This window comes from Scardinius erythrophthalmus, assembly GCF_964197995.2.
Source record: "Scardinius erythrophthalmus genome assembly, chromosome: 6".
NCBI lineage: Eukaryota > Metazoa > Chordata > Actinopteri > Cypriniformes > Leuciscidae > Scardinius > Scardinius erythrophthalmus.
In genome coordinates, this window is record NC_138226.1 from 19,858,575 (window position 1) to 19,871,321 (window position 12,747).

At 38.5% G+C, this 12,747-nt stretch overlaps 2 protein-coding genes across 5 annotated transcripts in view; one reads left to right on the forward strand and one right to left on the reverse strand.

Annotated features, from left to right (window-relative positions):
* The window catches only part of dnah7 (dynein, axonemal, heavy chain 7), a gene marked incomplete at its 5' end in the record, with an annotated part of 86,083 nt that extends 85,036 nt beyond the window's left edge, over window positions 1–1,047 (forward strand). Inside the window, one exon of the mRNA XM_081367356.1 lies at window positions 372–1,047. Within this exon, the coding sequence (XP_081223482.1) occupies window positions 372–578 (207 nt within the window). The 3' untranslated portion in view covers window positions 579–1,047. The remainder of the gene's footprint in view (window positions 1–371) is intronic.
* Window positions 879–12,747, reverse strand: part of slc39a10 (solute carrier family 39 member 10) — a 30,708-nt gene continuing 18,839 nt past the window's right edge. For 3 of the 4 annotated variants that reach the window (XM_081368701.1, XM_081368699.1, XM_081368700.1), the window contains exons 2-10: window positions 9,374–10,468; window positions 8,297–8,468; window positions 6,880–7,055; window positions 6,628–6,801; window positions 6,301–6,421; window positions 5,571–5,888; window positions 5,392–5,472; window positions 4,081–4,271; window positions 879–3,286 (exon numbers count right to left, since the gene is read on the reverse strand). In XM_081368701.1, the coding sequence (XP_081224827.1) occupies window positions 3,134–3,286; window positions 4,081–4,271; window positions 5,392–5,472; window positions 5,571–5,888; window positions 6,301–6,421; window positions 6,628–6,801; window positions 6,880–7,055; window positions 8,297–8,468; window positions 9,374–10,447 (2,460 nt within the window). In that variant the 5' untranslated portion in view covers window positions 10,448–10,468 and the 3' untranslated portion in view covers window positions 879–3,133. Of the gene's footprint in view, window positions 3,287–4,080; window positions 4,272–5,391; window positions 5,473–5,570; window positions 5,889–6,300; window positions 6,422–6,627; window positions 6,802–6,879; window positions 7,056–8,296; window positions 8,469–9,373; window positions 10,469–12,387; window positions 12,445–12,747 lie in introns of those variants that run through there. The other variant, XM_081368702.1, reaches the window with a different exon arrangement.

Below are 12,747 nucleotides of genomic sequence, written 5' to 3' on the forward strand. Positions count from 1 at the left end.
TATATATATATATATATATATATATATATATAAAACCACCAACTTTTAATGTACCCCTTTGTTTCTGAGGTATATTAAGAGTTTCTGATAAAGGGATTTTAATTTGTTTTTAGTGACAGCTTTCTTTGTTTTACAGTTATCTTGGATACCAAGCCAAGGAAAATGGGTTAGGGAAAATTAAATGTTGATTCACCACCATGTTTTTAGTGAACAGAAGACCCCACTCTCATTCTGTTCGAAATGATGAAAAAACCAACCACATCCCATTACACTGAAATTTTATATTTCCATAGTAATCAAAGCGGATTGTAGGAAGCGAGGAAGAGCAATGAAACTGTTTCTCAACTACACATCATCCTGTCTTTCTGCAGATGTGGCTGAAGCCCATGAAGAAGCAGGATGTTCCAGAGCGCATGTGTTACATTTCTCCTGTCTACAAGACCAGTGAGAGACGCGGAACCCTTTCCACCACTGGACACTCCACCAACTACGTCATTGCAATGAGCCTGAATTCAGACGTGCCTCCAGAGCACTGGATCCGACGTGGAGTGGCCTTGCTGTGTCAGCTTAACTCGTAGATATACTGCTCTGCTTCTAGTATCCTTCACTTGACCTTTTAGAGAACTATCCGTGGCTAATGTTTATTTAGATATACCATTAAATGAGTTCAGTAAAAAAAACTAATTATACCATTTAACAAACACCTAAGTAAAAGTCTTCCTATCTCTAAAGTCAACATTTAAAAGATGATCAATAGCAATAATAATACATTTATAAAGATTTATAGATTTTTAGTAGATAAATTACACTTTTTAAAAATATATTTTCATAGAGAGGAGCATTTTAATAAGAGATTTTTAATAAGCTGAAACTCAAAGTAGGCTTTGCAAACTTTATTTTCCACTTCTGACAAAGAAATGCACAGACAATCAGCAAAAATGGCAAATGTATTGAAAACGCTTTAACATCCAAGCTGTGTAATCAGCAATAAAAATTGACAAAGTAAATATCTGGATGGTCCTTTTTTGAAATACAGTCTAAAGCTTGAAGAAAATTGATGTGTATCATTTTTATTTATCAGGTTTATTTCTTTGCACCTCATAACCAAGGTGTTTCATTTGAACTTAAGAGCTGTGACAGTTTCATTTCACAGACACATACACAGGATTTAGACCTAATCTCTGAAGACTGTGATTAGGTTTGCTCACATGACCCCCAAATTAATTGACTCTACATTCAAGCTGTAAAAATTAAGTACTTCAGGGAAAGAGGAAAATCAACTGTGTTCTCATCACTTCATTTCTTAACAGAAATTAAACAACTAGACAGTTTGCTTCATGCATGTTTCCATCCAATCAAGTACATTTGATGAATGCAATTAATAATGATACACACCCACGACAACAAATAAATGGATGTCACATGGTGACAGGATAAGCATGAATCACATAACATGCCCCACCAACTCATGACGATAGAGGATTCAAGCAGCGAACACAGCAAGTGGAATGTGTAGAGGCGACTGCGGGCACAGGAAGCGCTTGTGTGCAAATTCAGAAACAGCCCATATTTGGCACAATCCTTAAACAAGAATCACATCAACAGGGGGGCAGATTAACAGATGCTCTAGAAAATTGATTGTAGTCAGGCTTTTATACAGGTTCACATAAGGCCAATAATTGAAATGTGTGCATTAAGTTCAATAATGGGAGGGTGTCAACAACGAGTGTTTAAGATTGTCCAAAAAAAAAATCTTAATTTTTACGTTAAAAAAAGGAATGGTTCTCCCAAACTTTGTATGCAACATAAGTTTAGATGGTCAGTGAATAAAAGGTACCGATTTCTCACAAAATATTTTGCGCAAACTATCCAGAAATACCAAACGTGTCCTATAGATAAATAAAAGTAAAAAAAGGTAACAAAATGCCAGCATGTTTAACAAAAATTAGACTTCAGTAGCAAATCTCCTTTGGGGAACATAATTATTTCATGAACTTCAGCTGTAACAAGATCATTATTTACAACACTTGGATATGAAAATCAACTTTGATTTATATTCAGAAAGTAGTCTAGATCATGATAAAAGTTATCAATGAAAAGATAAACTCCCCAAAGAAAAATAATGTATTCCTTGATGTACAGATATGCTCAGCTAATTGTTCTTCATTTAAAATCACAGTGATTTTGCATTAGCTTTAATACTGGACTTGTTCAGTCACTATTCATCTGACCTTCTGAATGCGATCGGTGTTTCGGCAGCACTGCGTCACAGGTTATTCATAACACTGTTGCATACCTTTTTCTTCAAATACTCAAAATTGGCCAAAACATTAGTTCAATCTTAGCCAATAATGACAGGAAAAAGAAAAAGAAAAAAAATCAAACAATTGAAATTCTAAGACTGAGGACACTCCCATCACCATGAACAGTAAATATATAGTGTAAGAAACAAACAAGTAGTCAATGCTGAAAGCAAAGTGTAAACCAGTAAAGAAAGGCGCTCTTTAAAGAGAATCATATGATCCTGGCACACAATACTGACCAGTACTTTTCAATAAATTAAAAGACTATGCCAAGTTGATGCCAGTTGGGCTCCGTTGGACCATTTTAGCGCCTGACACGGCGATGGTGTGACACACGAGACACACACAGCACAACATGCCAGTTACAAATGAATGGACTATGAGTTACAATACATATGAATGAAAGAGCTAAACATGACACTAAATGGGTGACTGATGAATAGCTGCTTCTCTCTAGGACACAGTCCTAAAAAACACTAAAGTATTAAAGGGATAACCCAAATAATGGGGAGTGTTTCTTGTGTGCTGTGCCTATATCTGACTTGGCATACAAACTCAAAAAACAAAACAAAAAAACAATAACGACAGAAGAGAACGGTCCAGAAGCTACATCTACAAAAGAGCATGAAAATGACAAATAACCTTTTTGAGTGGCCTAGAGAGGAGGAGATGAGAGAAGATGAAATGTAAACATGTTTCTGTTCATGTCCATGTCCACTGTAAGCTACTGATGCGGTCTTCTGAGACATGCTTGCAAGACTGTACCATCACAAAACAAAGCCACTTTAGGGCAAAGCACGAGTGTGAATGTAGCTGAATGACGCCTCCAGCTAGAAGCCAAAATCAATCACAATGTGATCCTCGAAGATGGCGATCAGCAGCATGAGGCCGAATCCCGTGAGCATGCCCAAGTTCTGCAGGACGAAGTGACCCATCTCACAGCGTTTGTGCTCTTCGCTGTCACCATGAAGCATCTCTGGCAACTGAAGATGAAGAGAAATTTATATTGTAAGATAGAAGATAGCATTCTAATACTGGTAACTCTTGGTAACATAACTCTTGGTAACATAACTGGTAACAATTACATTTACAGGACAAAGAAAAACTAGGTATGCTGCATGTCTTAATAGAAAAATACTGATACCATATTAAAAGTTTATATTACACAGGTTACTATAATGTTTATATATATGGCTATATATATATACACACTATTTGTGAGATTCATTTTTTATGCAGTAAATTGATCAAAAGTGACCGTAAAGACTTGTACATTGTTGACAGAATTCTATTTCAAATAAATGTTATTTTAACTTTATTCATCAAAGAAACCTAAAAACTATTTAAACATTGATAATATTAAATAATAGCAAATCAACATATTATAATGATTTCAGAAGGATCATGTGACACTGAATATTGGAGTAATTGATGCTGAATATTCAGCTTTTCTATCACAGGAATAAATTACATTTTAAAATATATTAAAACTGAAAACAGTTATTTTAAATTCTAATAATATATTACAATATTACTGTTTTACTGTATTTTTTTATTAAATAAATGCAGCCTTAGTAAGTATAAGAACTGCTACTAAAAAGCCAAATATTAATTCAGAAATGGTTGTCAGGTTGTGCAAGGGATGTGCAAGATCGCATATAGTTGCTGTACATAAAGTATTTAATGTTATTTTCAAATTTAAATCAATTATTTCACGTGATCAGCAATAACGACCGTAACTGGCAAGCTAAGATCATCTGCATTTTGGTTCTCTTACCATATCCACTAATGCCACATAGAGAAACATGCCAGCAGTGACAGCAAAGATCCAGCTGGTCACATTGTGTGTGTACTGTCCCACGGCCGTGCCGATCACCATGCCAGCGTAAGCCATGAGGGCAGAGAGGACGTTGTATACGATGGCTTGCTTCACTGACATCCCAGCCTTCAATAAAACAGCAAAGTCACCTGAAAGAAAACACAAATGTGCACTATTAATGTACAGTACAGTGCGTATAGTTAACCCATGCTAAACCTGACAATAACTGCTGTGAGAACGGACTGTCCTTAATCTGTCAGAAAAAAATAAAGAGGACTTTCCTGCTGCCACTCATTTCCTCCTAATTACTGAAAATATATGCGAGGAGCCTTCACATCCATCAGTCCTCTCTAAACTACACTCTGGACTTTTGGTCTGTCACCTGGCCCAATTAAATCAGTCAAAAGCAATTAAAAGCACTTCAGGGTGGTAATAAACCCTTTATTACAGCCGTGTTTCTTAAGCCACAAAAAAAATTTGTTAGAGTCCCGTCACCTCCACTGCATGGCAAACAGTATATGTAAACATCAAATACAAAACATAATTAATACATCAAAGGCATACTGTTTGTTACTTCTGTGGTATTGTAATGTCTGGTTCAGTTTAAACAAAAAAAGGGGAATTTTAAAAAGAGTGGCCCTCTAGACAGCTACCTCAAACTTCATAAAAGCTTTGCAGTCTTTTAAAACCCATATGCGCTGCAGTGTTGTTTTAGTCCAATGTTTTTGATTCATTCAAACATGAAAAAGAGAGCACAGAAAACCAGCTGGGGCTCTTTGCCTTGATGTTCCTGAGTTTGTGTCAATCGAAAATGGATAAAGGACACCTCTTTGGGGATAAAAAGTCAAGGCTTGCACCAGATCGCCACATCACCCTAAAGCTAAACCTGACCTCACTCATTGACATGTTGATGTCTTTTTTTTTTTCAGGGTTATGGCCTGTTCACACCAAGGACAATAACTATAAAGTTATAATGATCATTCTAATTTGATTAGAATGGACACACCACAGCTATAACATTAACAGCACAAAGGAACAATATTGTTGGAATCCCTTTCAGAAAATGAGAATCCACTCAACTTTAAGCTTGATCATTTAAAATAGCAGAAGACATCATAACTGCAGCTCAAGCTCATAATAAACAGAATGTTAATGTTTGATGTGGACACTATAATCATTTTACTGCACACCTAGAGGTCAAATGAAAGAATATGGATCTGCTATTCTAATATTTTGTCTCTTGACACTGCAGCTGGTTAAGCCACTTACCTAGTTCATGGGGCAGTTCGTGACAGAACACGGCTACTGAAGTACTAATGCCACCCGTAATATTAGCACTGAAAGCAGCACCTGTAGGTGACAAACACAGTTCCTCAGACACAGAAACAGAAACCCTTTTGATTAAAGAGAAATGAATCTGCTACTAGTTTCAATGTACACAAACTGACCTATAGCGAGTCCATCACTAAAGTTATGCATGCCATCTCCCATAATGACCATCCATGCTATGCTGGCAATCCCTGCATCTTTCATTTCCTGGTCAGAGTGACAGTGCCCATGGTGGGAGTGACCATGTCCATGTCCATGTCCATGTCCATGCTTTTTTGACTTGGCCTTTGGCCCACTGTCCTCTTCCGTTTTTACAGCTTCCTTATAGGGGTGTTCTGAAACAGAGATGGCAAGCGGCATCTTGCTGGGTGAATCCAGAGACTGCAACTCCGTCATCTGAGTGTCATTGTGTCCGGCTTCACAATTCGTACCGTCTCCTGCATGATAAAGAAGGGAAGGAGTTACTTCTGTGGTTCTGTGGACTCATGCAAAGATCCGCTCTGTGCTATAGTGTCTCTGGACTGGAGGATGATAACACTGATGCAAAAACAGGCTTTATTCAATCCAAAGGAAAGTATATTAATGCTGTCTGAACTGTTCAGACTGAGACTCAACCTACTCCGCTCTCGGCCTGGACTCAGACTTCAATGTGCTGCTCTTGACTCGAATGCTGAGTTATCTCTAAATATTACTGCACCAAGCTTGGTGTGTTACACAGCTTGAGTTCATTCTTATAAGATCAGTATACAGGAAGAGACTCGAAAGGATCTTCAGGATATCAACACATACAACTTAAATTAAAAGCTAAAAAAATTGTGTTGGGATTTCACGAAGAAATGAACAACCCACCTTCTGTTAGAGGCTTCAGATGGAGCCACTCAGCATCTGAACGCCTGTTGAGTTTGTGGTCTGACAATTTCCTCCCGATCTCTGCCTGCTCTCCCTTCTTCTTTCTCTGGCAGAGGCCTCCCTGTGGAAAGCATGAACAGATAAGTGATTATAAGCACTAGGTTCTGAGAAGGTTGTTTCGCTGTGCCCCACCATCTGCAGCAATTATGGATTTTATTTTAGCCTGCCTCAACTCTGTCATTCTTAAACAGCCATGTGTGACTGGTTTTCTTGCCCTTTTTGAAAGATTTCTGTGTTTCGACTCGAAGGTATTGTGGTGTCTCATACCCTTTGGTCGCTGTAGTGCTTGAACATGCCAATGCAATGTTCAATAATGAAGAGGAGGTAGATTCCTGCTAATGCAGTCAGTCCTTTCCAAACTCCATCAAACTTCGTCAGATAATCCTCTTCAGGTTCTTCCTCCGTGTGTCCTTCAAAACTGTGATTATGGCCCCCTTGAGACTGCAAAATAGAGGGACAGTTGAAAAGTTTGGACCTTTTCAATGGTTAAATGTTTGTTTGTCCCAAAAATGAACTTACATGAGGGAGTAGATGCAGTAAGGCGTCACCACTGAGGGTTCCCACCGCCAGTGCCACCAGGAAGGTCAAGAGAAACTTGAAGCAGGACTGGTTGAGAATGGGCACCAGAATAACACCCAGCAGAGACAGCAGACTGATGATGGTGATAGACACAAAGCCCCACATCCAGACCCACACTGCAGAAACAGAATCAGCAGCAGTGGGTAAGACTGCGATCACTGGACGCATAAGGGCTTTTCACAGTGCACTTAACCCGGGTTATCGTCGTTCTAAACACCGCTTTTAACACCGGGTAAAGGAGCGTTTCACACTTGTAATTTAGATAGCATTGCGGTGCCAAACTTGTACAGTGTAAAACGATACGGTGTTAAAATGTTACAACTAGATGCTAGCAACCGACAACCAATGGCGTGCCTTATATTCACTCGCTTTGGGCAGTCACGGAAACACCGCGCGATGTATATAAACAGTCGTTTCTGTATATATAGGAAAAAATGTCAATGTCATTCTTACTTTTATAGTTTGCAAAGTTCACTCAGAAAAAACTTGATATTACAGTCAGCAATGTGTAATATGAGGATGCGCAATACTAGAGCCTTTATGTAAACAGTGCTGTGCGTGTCACGTGCTGCGCTTGTCCAGTCAGTAACACTGACACTGCAAATATGAAAATAAGGACTTTAACCTGGGGTTTAGGAATGTGCAGTGTGAAACGGCACTTTATGAATACTCAGGATTAACTGTTAACCCCAGGTATAGTATGAGCAGTGTGAAACGTGAATAAAGTTAACCCAGGAATCCATTCACCCGGGGTTTAGAATGACCAGGGTTAACTATTTCAAGTGTGGAAAGCCCTATAGAGTTTCAATGCCAGGTTCAGATTACACAATATTAATGTCTGTTACTATAGTCACTGTGTCAGATTATGCGATTTTGACTCCTAAAGTAGTATTGGTGCCGTAGCTCCACGAACCTTTCCTTCATTGCCTAATTCCACCTAGCAGCACCAATACAATAGACTCTCTTTCATTTCAAGATGTTTGAAAGCTGTGTACGGTAGAGCTTCGGTGCTCCTATTGGTCAAAGTCAAGGATGAGATGGAACCCGTCGTGGAGGGCCGAAAAAAAAATTAAACATGCTAGTCTATGACACACTATACGAGATGAAATGATTGATATTGTGTAGTCTGAAATCAGCATAAGGTAGGAATTGTCTAATGCAGACATTAGAGAACAGTTTTAATATGATTTAGCATTGGTTCTCGACTGGTTGTTAAACTTTAAGAAACAAAGCTTTACCATTTACTAACTCTGTTCACTCTCTATTAGCTAGCAAATTAGACTGGTATAGAGAGAACTGTAGATGAGTGTATATACTTTTTTGATACAAAATCATACTAGTACAGGATCACTTTTACCTGCAGATGTTGCTTCTTCTGCCTTAGACTCAACGTGGTGATAATGAAGGATGCAGAAGCGTCTGTCTATCTGGTACAGCAGTGCTGGACATAAATAGGTGAACTGTGCTGGAGATATGAGAGAATCTGAGCTCAGTCCATACTGGTGTAGCAGCTCTGTTAAATTCAGGCACTGACGGAAAGAGAAAGATGGAGATTTTTACTTTGCATTCATACATGACTAATTTCTCAACAAATACATATATCAAATATATATATAATATTAGTACCAGAGGTGTACAAGATTACTTTCTCGAAATCAACTAGTTAATAGATACCTGAACAACTAATCTGTGTTAAGGAAGCACTGTGTATTTAGGCCAGTTTAGAATCAAATCCTAATTATGCCAAATAACCAAATAACTTCCAATGGTGAACAAAGTATACAAATCAAGCATCTGAGTAAATGTACAGACACCCTAATAAAAATATTAGTACTAAGTATTAAAGTACTATAGTATTAAATGAACCACATGTTTATTTTTCAATTTTATGTCATCCTATAATAAGAAAGATGGATGAAGACATTAAATATATACTGATCTGCAAATAAGAGAAAAAATCATTTTATTACCAAAACCTACTCTATCAAAACATTAAACTTCAATTTTCTGAAATAAATTAAATTACTGATATTTAAGTGAAAATAACAATATATACCAAGTAGTATTTAACAATGAAACAAAACAAAAAAAGTGTGCTAAAAACAAAATGCAAAAGTAGTGCTTGGACATTAATTTGCATTATTTTAACGTTAAACGTAAAAAATACTTTATTACTGTCCACACTGTTAATTCCACAAATCTGTCATAGTCCTCATAAAAATAAACTGAATAATGCATAATAATTTATATACCTAGCGTGAAGTCGTCCAACTGTAACTATCTTCTGTAACTGTAATTTTTGTTACAAAGTGCTTTCATGACGCTAAAATTTAACTACGCTAAAAAACGAATAGCCAATCCCTGATCTGAAGCACATCTGAAGAGCACTACCATTTATTAACAACCATAGGCTAAGACAGATGCTGAGATGTACCTCCTCATGTTGGTGAAAAGCACTGTGTGCATGTGATTTGACAGACAGATCTTCTCCTGGCACCTCTCTCCTGCCCCTCTGCGGCTGAATAGGGCTGTGATCCTGGTCATCCCCGATGGTCTCCAGCTCCACGGCCTGAGTAACAGTGATGCTGGTCTTGTTGCGGCCTTGATGGGCTCTGACTTTAGGTGGTCTCCTGTTTCTTCTGGGTTGTGTGGTGGGTAGCTCAGTGGGTGCTGAAGGCTGGATTCGGGGTGTGAGCTGAGGCGTCGCTGAGGTGTGCTCCGCGCTGTCTGGACCATGGAGACGAGGGTGGGGGTGCTTGTGGTGATGGTGGTCATGATGATGGTGCCTTTGGTCACTGAGATCATTGTTTTCTTGTGTATGTTCACTACTCTTTTGGTCATGATCATGTACCAGTTGTTGTTGACTGTGCGTGTGTGAATGTGCGTGGTCATCGTCATGATCTTGAGTGACCGTGACATGTCTGTGGATGTGTTCATGATCACTGTCTTTCTCATGGTTATGTTTCTCAGATCCACTGTGAGTGGTGCTCTCTGCTGTTTTGCTGCACGGTAGCTCCTCATCGGGGCCATGTTCTTCATTCTCGTGGTGGTTCTTGTGGGACTTCTGGTGAGGGTGAGGATGACCATGACCGGCCGAATGCGAGTGCCGTCCTTCCTGAACCTCGAGAATATCCAAGTGTGCCACATGATCGTGGCCAAGATCCTCGTGCTCCAGCCCAACCACCCGCACCTCGCCCAGCCCTAAACTTAACAGCAAACTCTGGAAGCCTTTAAAATCCAAACGATCCTTCTGGCCGTACCGACAGAACAACTGGTGAATGTAGTAACGTTGCTCGTTCTCTGCAGGTTCGCCATTGTTGCCGTGTACTAACTGGTCCGATAAATTATTGCAGGACAATTCTGAAATCTGCAGGTCGCTGTGGACGTGGTCATGGTCATTGTGCCCGTGGTGATGGTGGGACCCTCCCTCATGGCAGTGACTGCACTGATGGTACAGCAGGGTCAGCACGCAGAGAAAGCAGAATCTGGTATGTGTGTGAACTCTCATTATCTCGTCGCTTAGAAACCTCTGTGAAGAAATAAAAATCCAACAACTCAGTACACCAGAAATACACCTAAGTTATTCTATAAAACGCAGACGCTGTATGCCGAACACATGTTATTGCATACGCTTGTCAGAGAAAGTGTTAACAGCAGTATGAACTGATGGGGATGTCTAGGTAATCAGCTATCATAATTACTTCTTCTCACAAACATTTGGATATTAAAAGCAAATAAAATGGCAACAATAAGAATTTTTTTATGGACATCGTCATTTAAGTTATGGACATCGCTTAGCCTATGCTCATCTTTGGTAGCTTCTTTTTAGGCATCTTGAGTTAAACAGCTCTATATTTAACGTAGCATGTAAAAATGACCTGAACCGGAAGCAATGCGACCTGCTTTACAGAATATGTAAGATTGTTGCACATAACCTCCATATGATTTAGGGGATTATCAAAAGTACCGGTACTTCGGTATCAAGTGGATACTTAAATTTTTAAAACATAACGGTAAGTCTTTCTGGTAGTATTGAGTATCAGGTCAATCTGGTACCTGCTGAAAAGTGATCGAGTCTTTTCCGAAAGTTTGGACTAAACCGCTCAATGCATATGGATTAGTTTTACGATCTCTTTATGAACTTTTTGTTGGTGTAGAAGTGGTAGTTGCATAGCGTTCAACGGAGGGACAGAAAGCTCTCAAATTTTTAATAAAAAGATCTTCATTTGTGTTCTGAAGATGACCGAAGGTCTTACTTGTTTGGAACGACAGAAGGGTGAGTAATGACAGAATTACAATTTTTGGGTGAACTAGCCTAACCCTTTAAAGTGAAAGTGCAATAGAACAGAAATTTTGACAACCCGGTACCATTGTACCGTGACAAATCTGATTATTTAAAAACAAAAAATTGAAATGGCTTTTCATCTTGAGAGCCTTATTATATGGAAAAGGATGGAGGGGGGACATCTAGATCTATCCCTTTTTCCAGGGGGCTGATATAGATTCCCAGCTGGAAAAGCACTGAAGAGCTTTAATGGTCCCCCTACAGCAACTCCTGTGAGCCTTTGAGGGGAAAGTGTGATCAATCTGCTATTAAACAAAACAGAGTCAAGAGATCTCAGCATGAGAAAGAGTCTTTTCTTAAATCTGCATACAAGAGGCACAAATAAGAAACAAGTTTGTGAAATGGATACGGGTGCAAGTATTTCCAAAAACTTTGTTCCAAATGAACTGCCATTTATTCTCTAATAGTTTTTGCTCACTAGCAAATCTCACAAACAAATCTCTCCAAATGTATCTGAGCACAGAGTGCACTTTACATGCATAGGAATACTCTAGTATTAGGAATTTGGTTATAGTATGATTATGAAAGAATCACGTAAACACATTAACCTGATTGCTATAACCAGATTGTGCCAATATTCCATTTTCTAGAAATCTGACAAAGATCTTGTATGTTAAAAACAATATGCAAAACCAACAACATGCTTCAGCTTTTGCAGCTAACTAATTTCTTTCATTTCTAACTTTTTTTCATGGGTTATTTATGTTAAGGAAATATGACACCTACTGTGAATTGTGTTTACCGAAAAAAATCTGTACACCTAACACTAAAATACATTTATATGCAGCAGGGTGTTTAAGATAATCATTTATCAAACTTAACTTCCCTATCGGAAGGAATCATAAGTCTGCCAAAAAAAAGTAAATGCAAGGTTGAAAGTACATAAAGATCACCATAATAGTTGCTATAGTGCATTAAAAGTTACACTGAAAAAACATATCTGCAAAAACAATTTACTGTAACAGACGTGTTAAGCTTTTTAGCTAGCACTTAACTTACTGAAAAAAAAAAAAGAAAAGAAAAGAACTCAAGGAAAGAAAACCTACAGACCTAAAAGTATCTGTGCACAGAATACAAAAGAACCAAATATGAGCAGTACTTACGACAGCCTGGGCTCCAGCCTGTTAAAGCATATGAACTCGTATTAAAGCGTGAAGATGGTCAAAACATAGTATAGTTATGATCCTTCCCCTCAACAACAGTGTTTATAGCCATGAGAGTGGAGTGACCTCTGAACCCTTCAGGAGATAGGATAGGCCAGGAGCACAGCCTGTATGAAGATAATCCTGCCTCATTGTGCTGGCTCAATACACTCTTTGTTGGTTATATGACATCCCAAAAATGGCTGATCATTTTTTGGGGGGAAAAATCCTTAAAATCAGCACAGTCATGTGTTGCAGAGATATCATAAGACAAATACTAGTGGACTTTAATTTATTCAGATGGAAAACACTTCTAGTGAA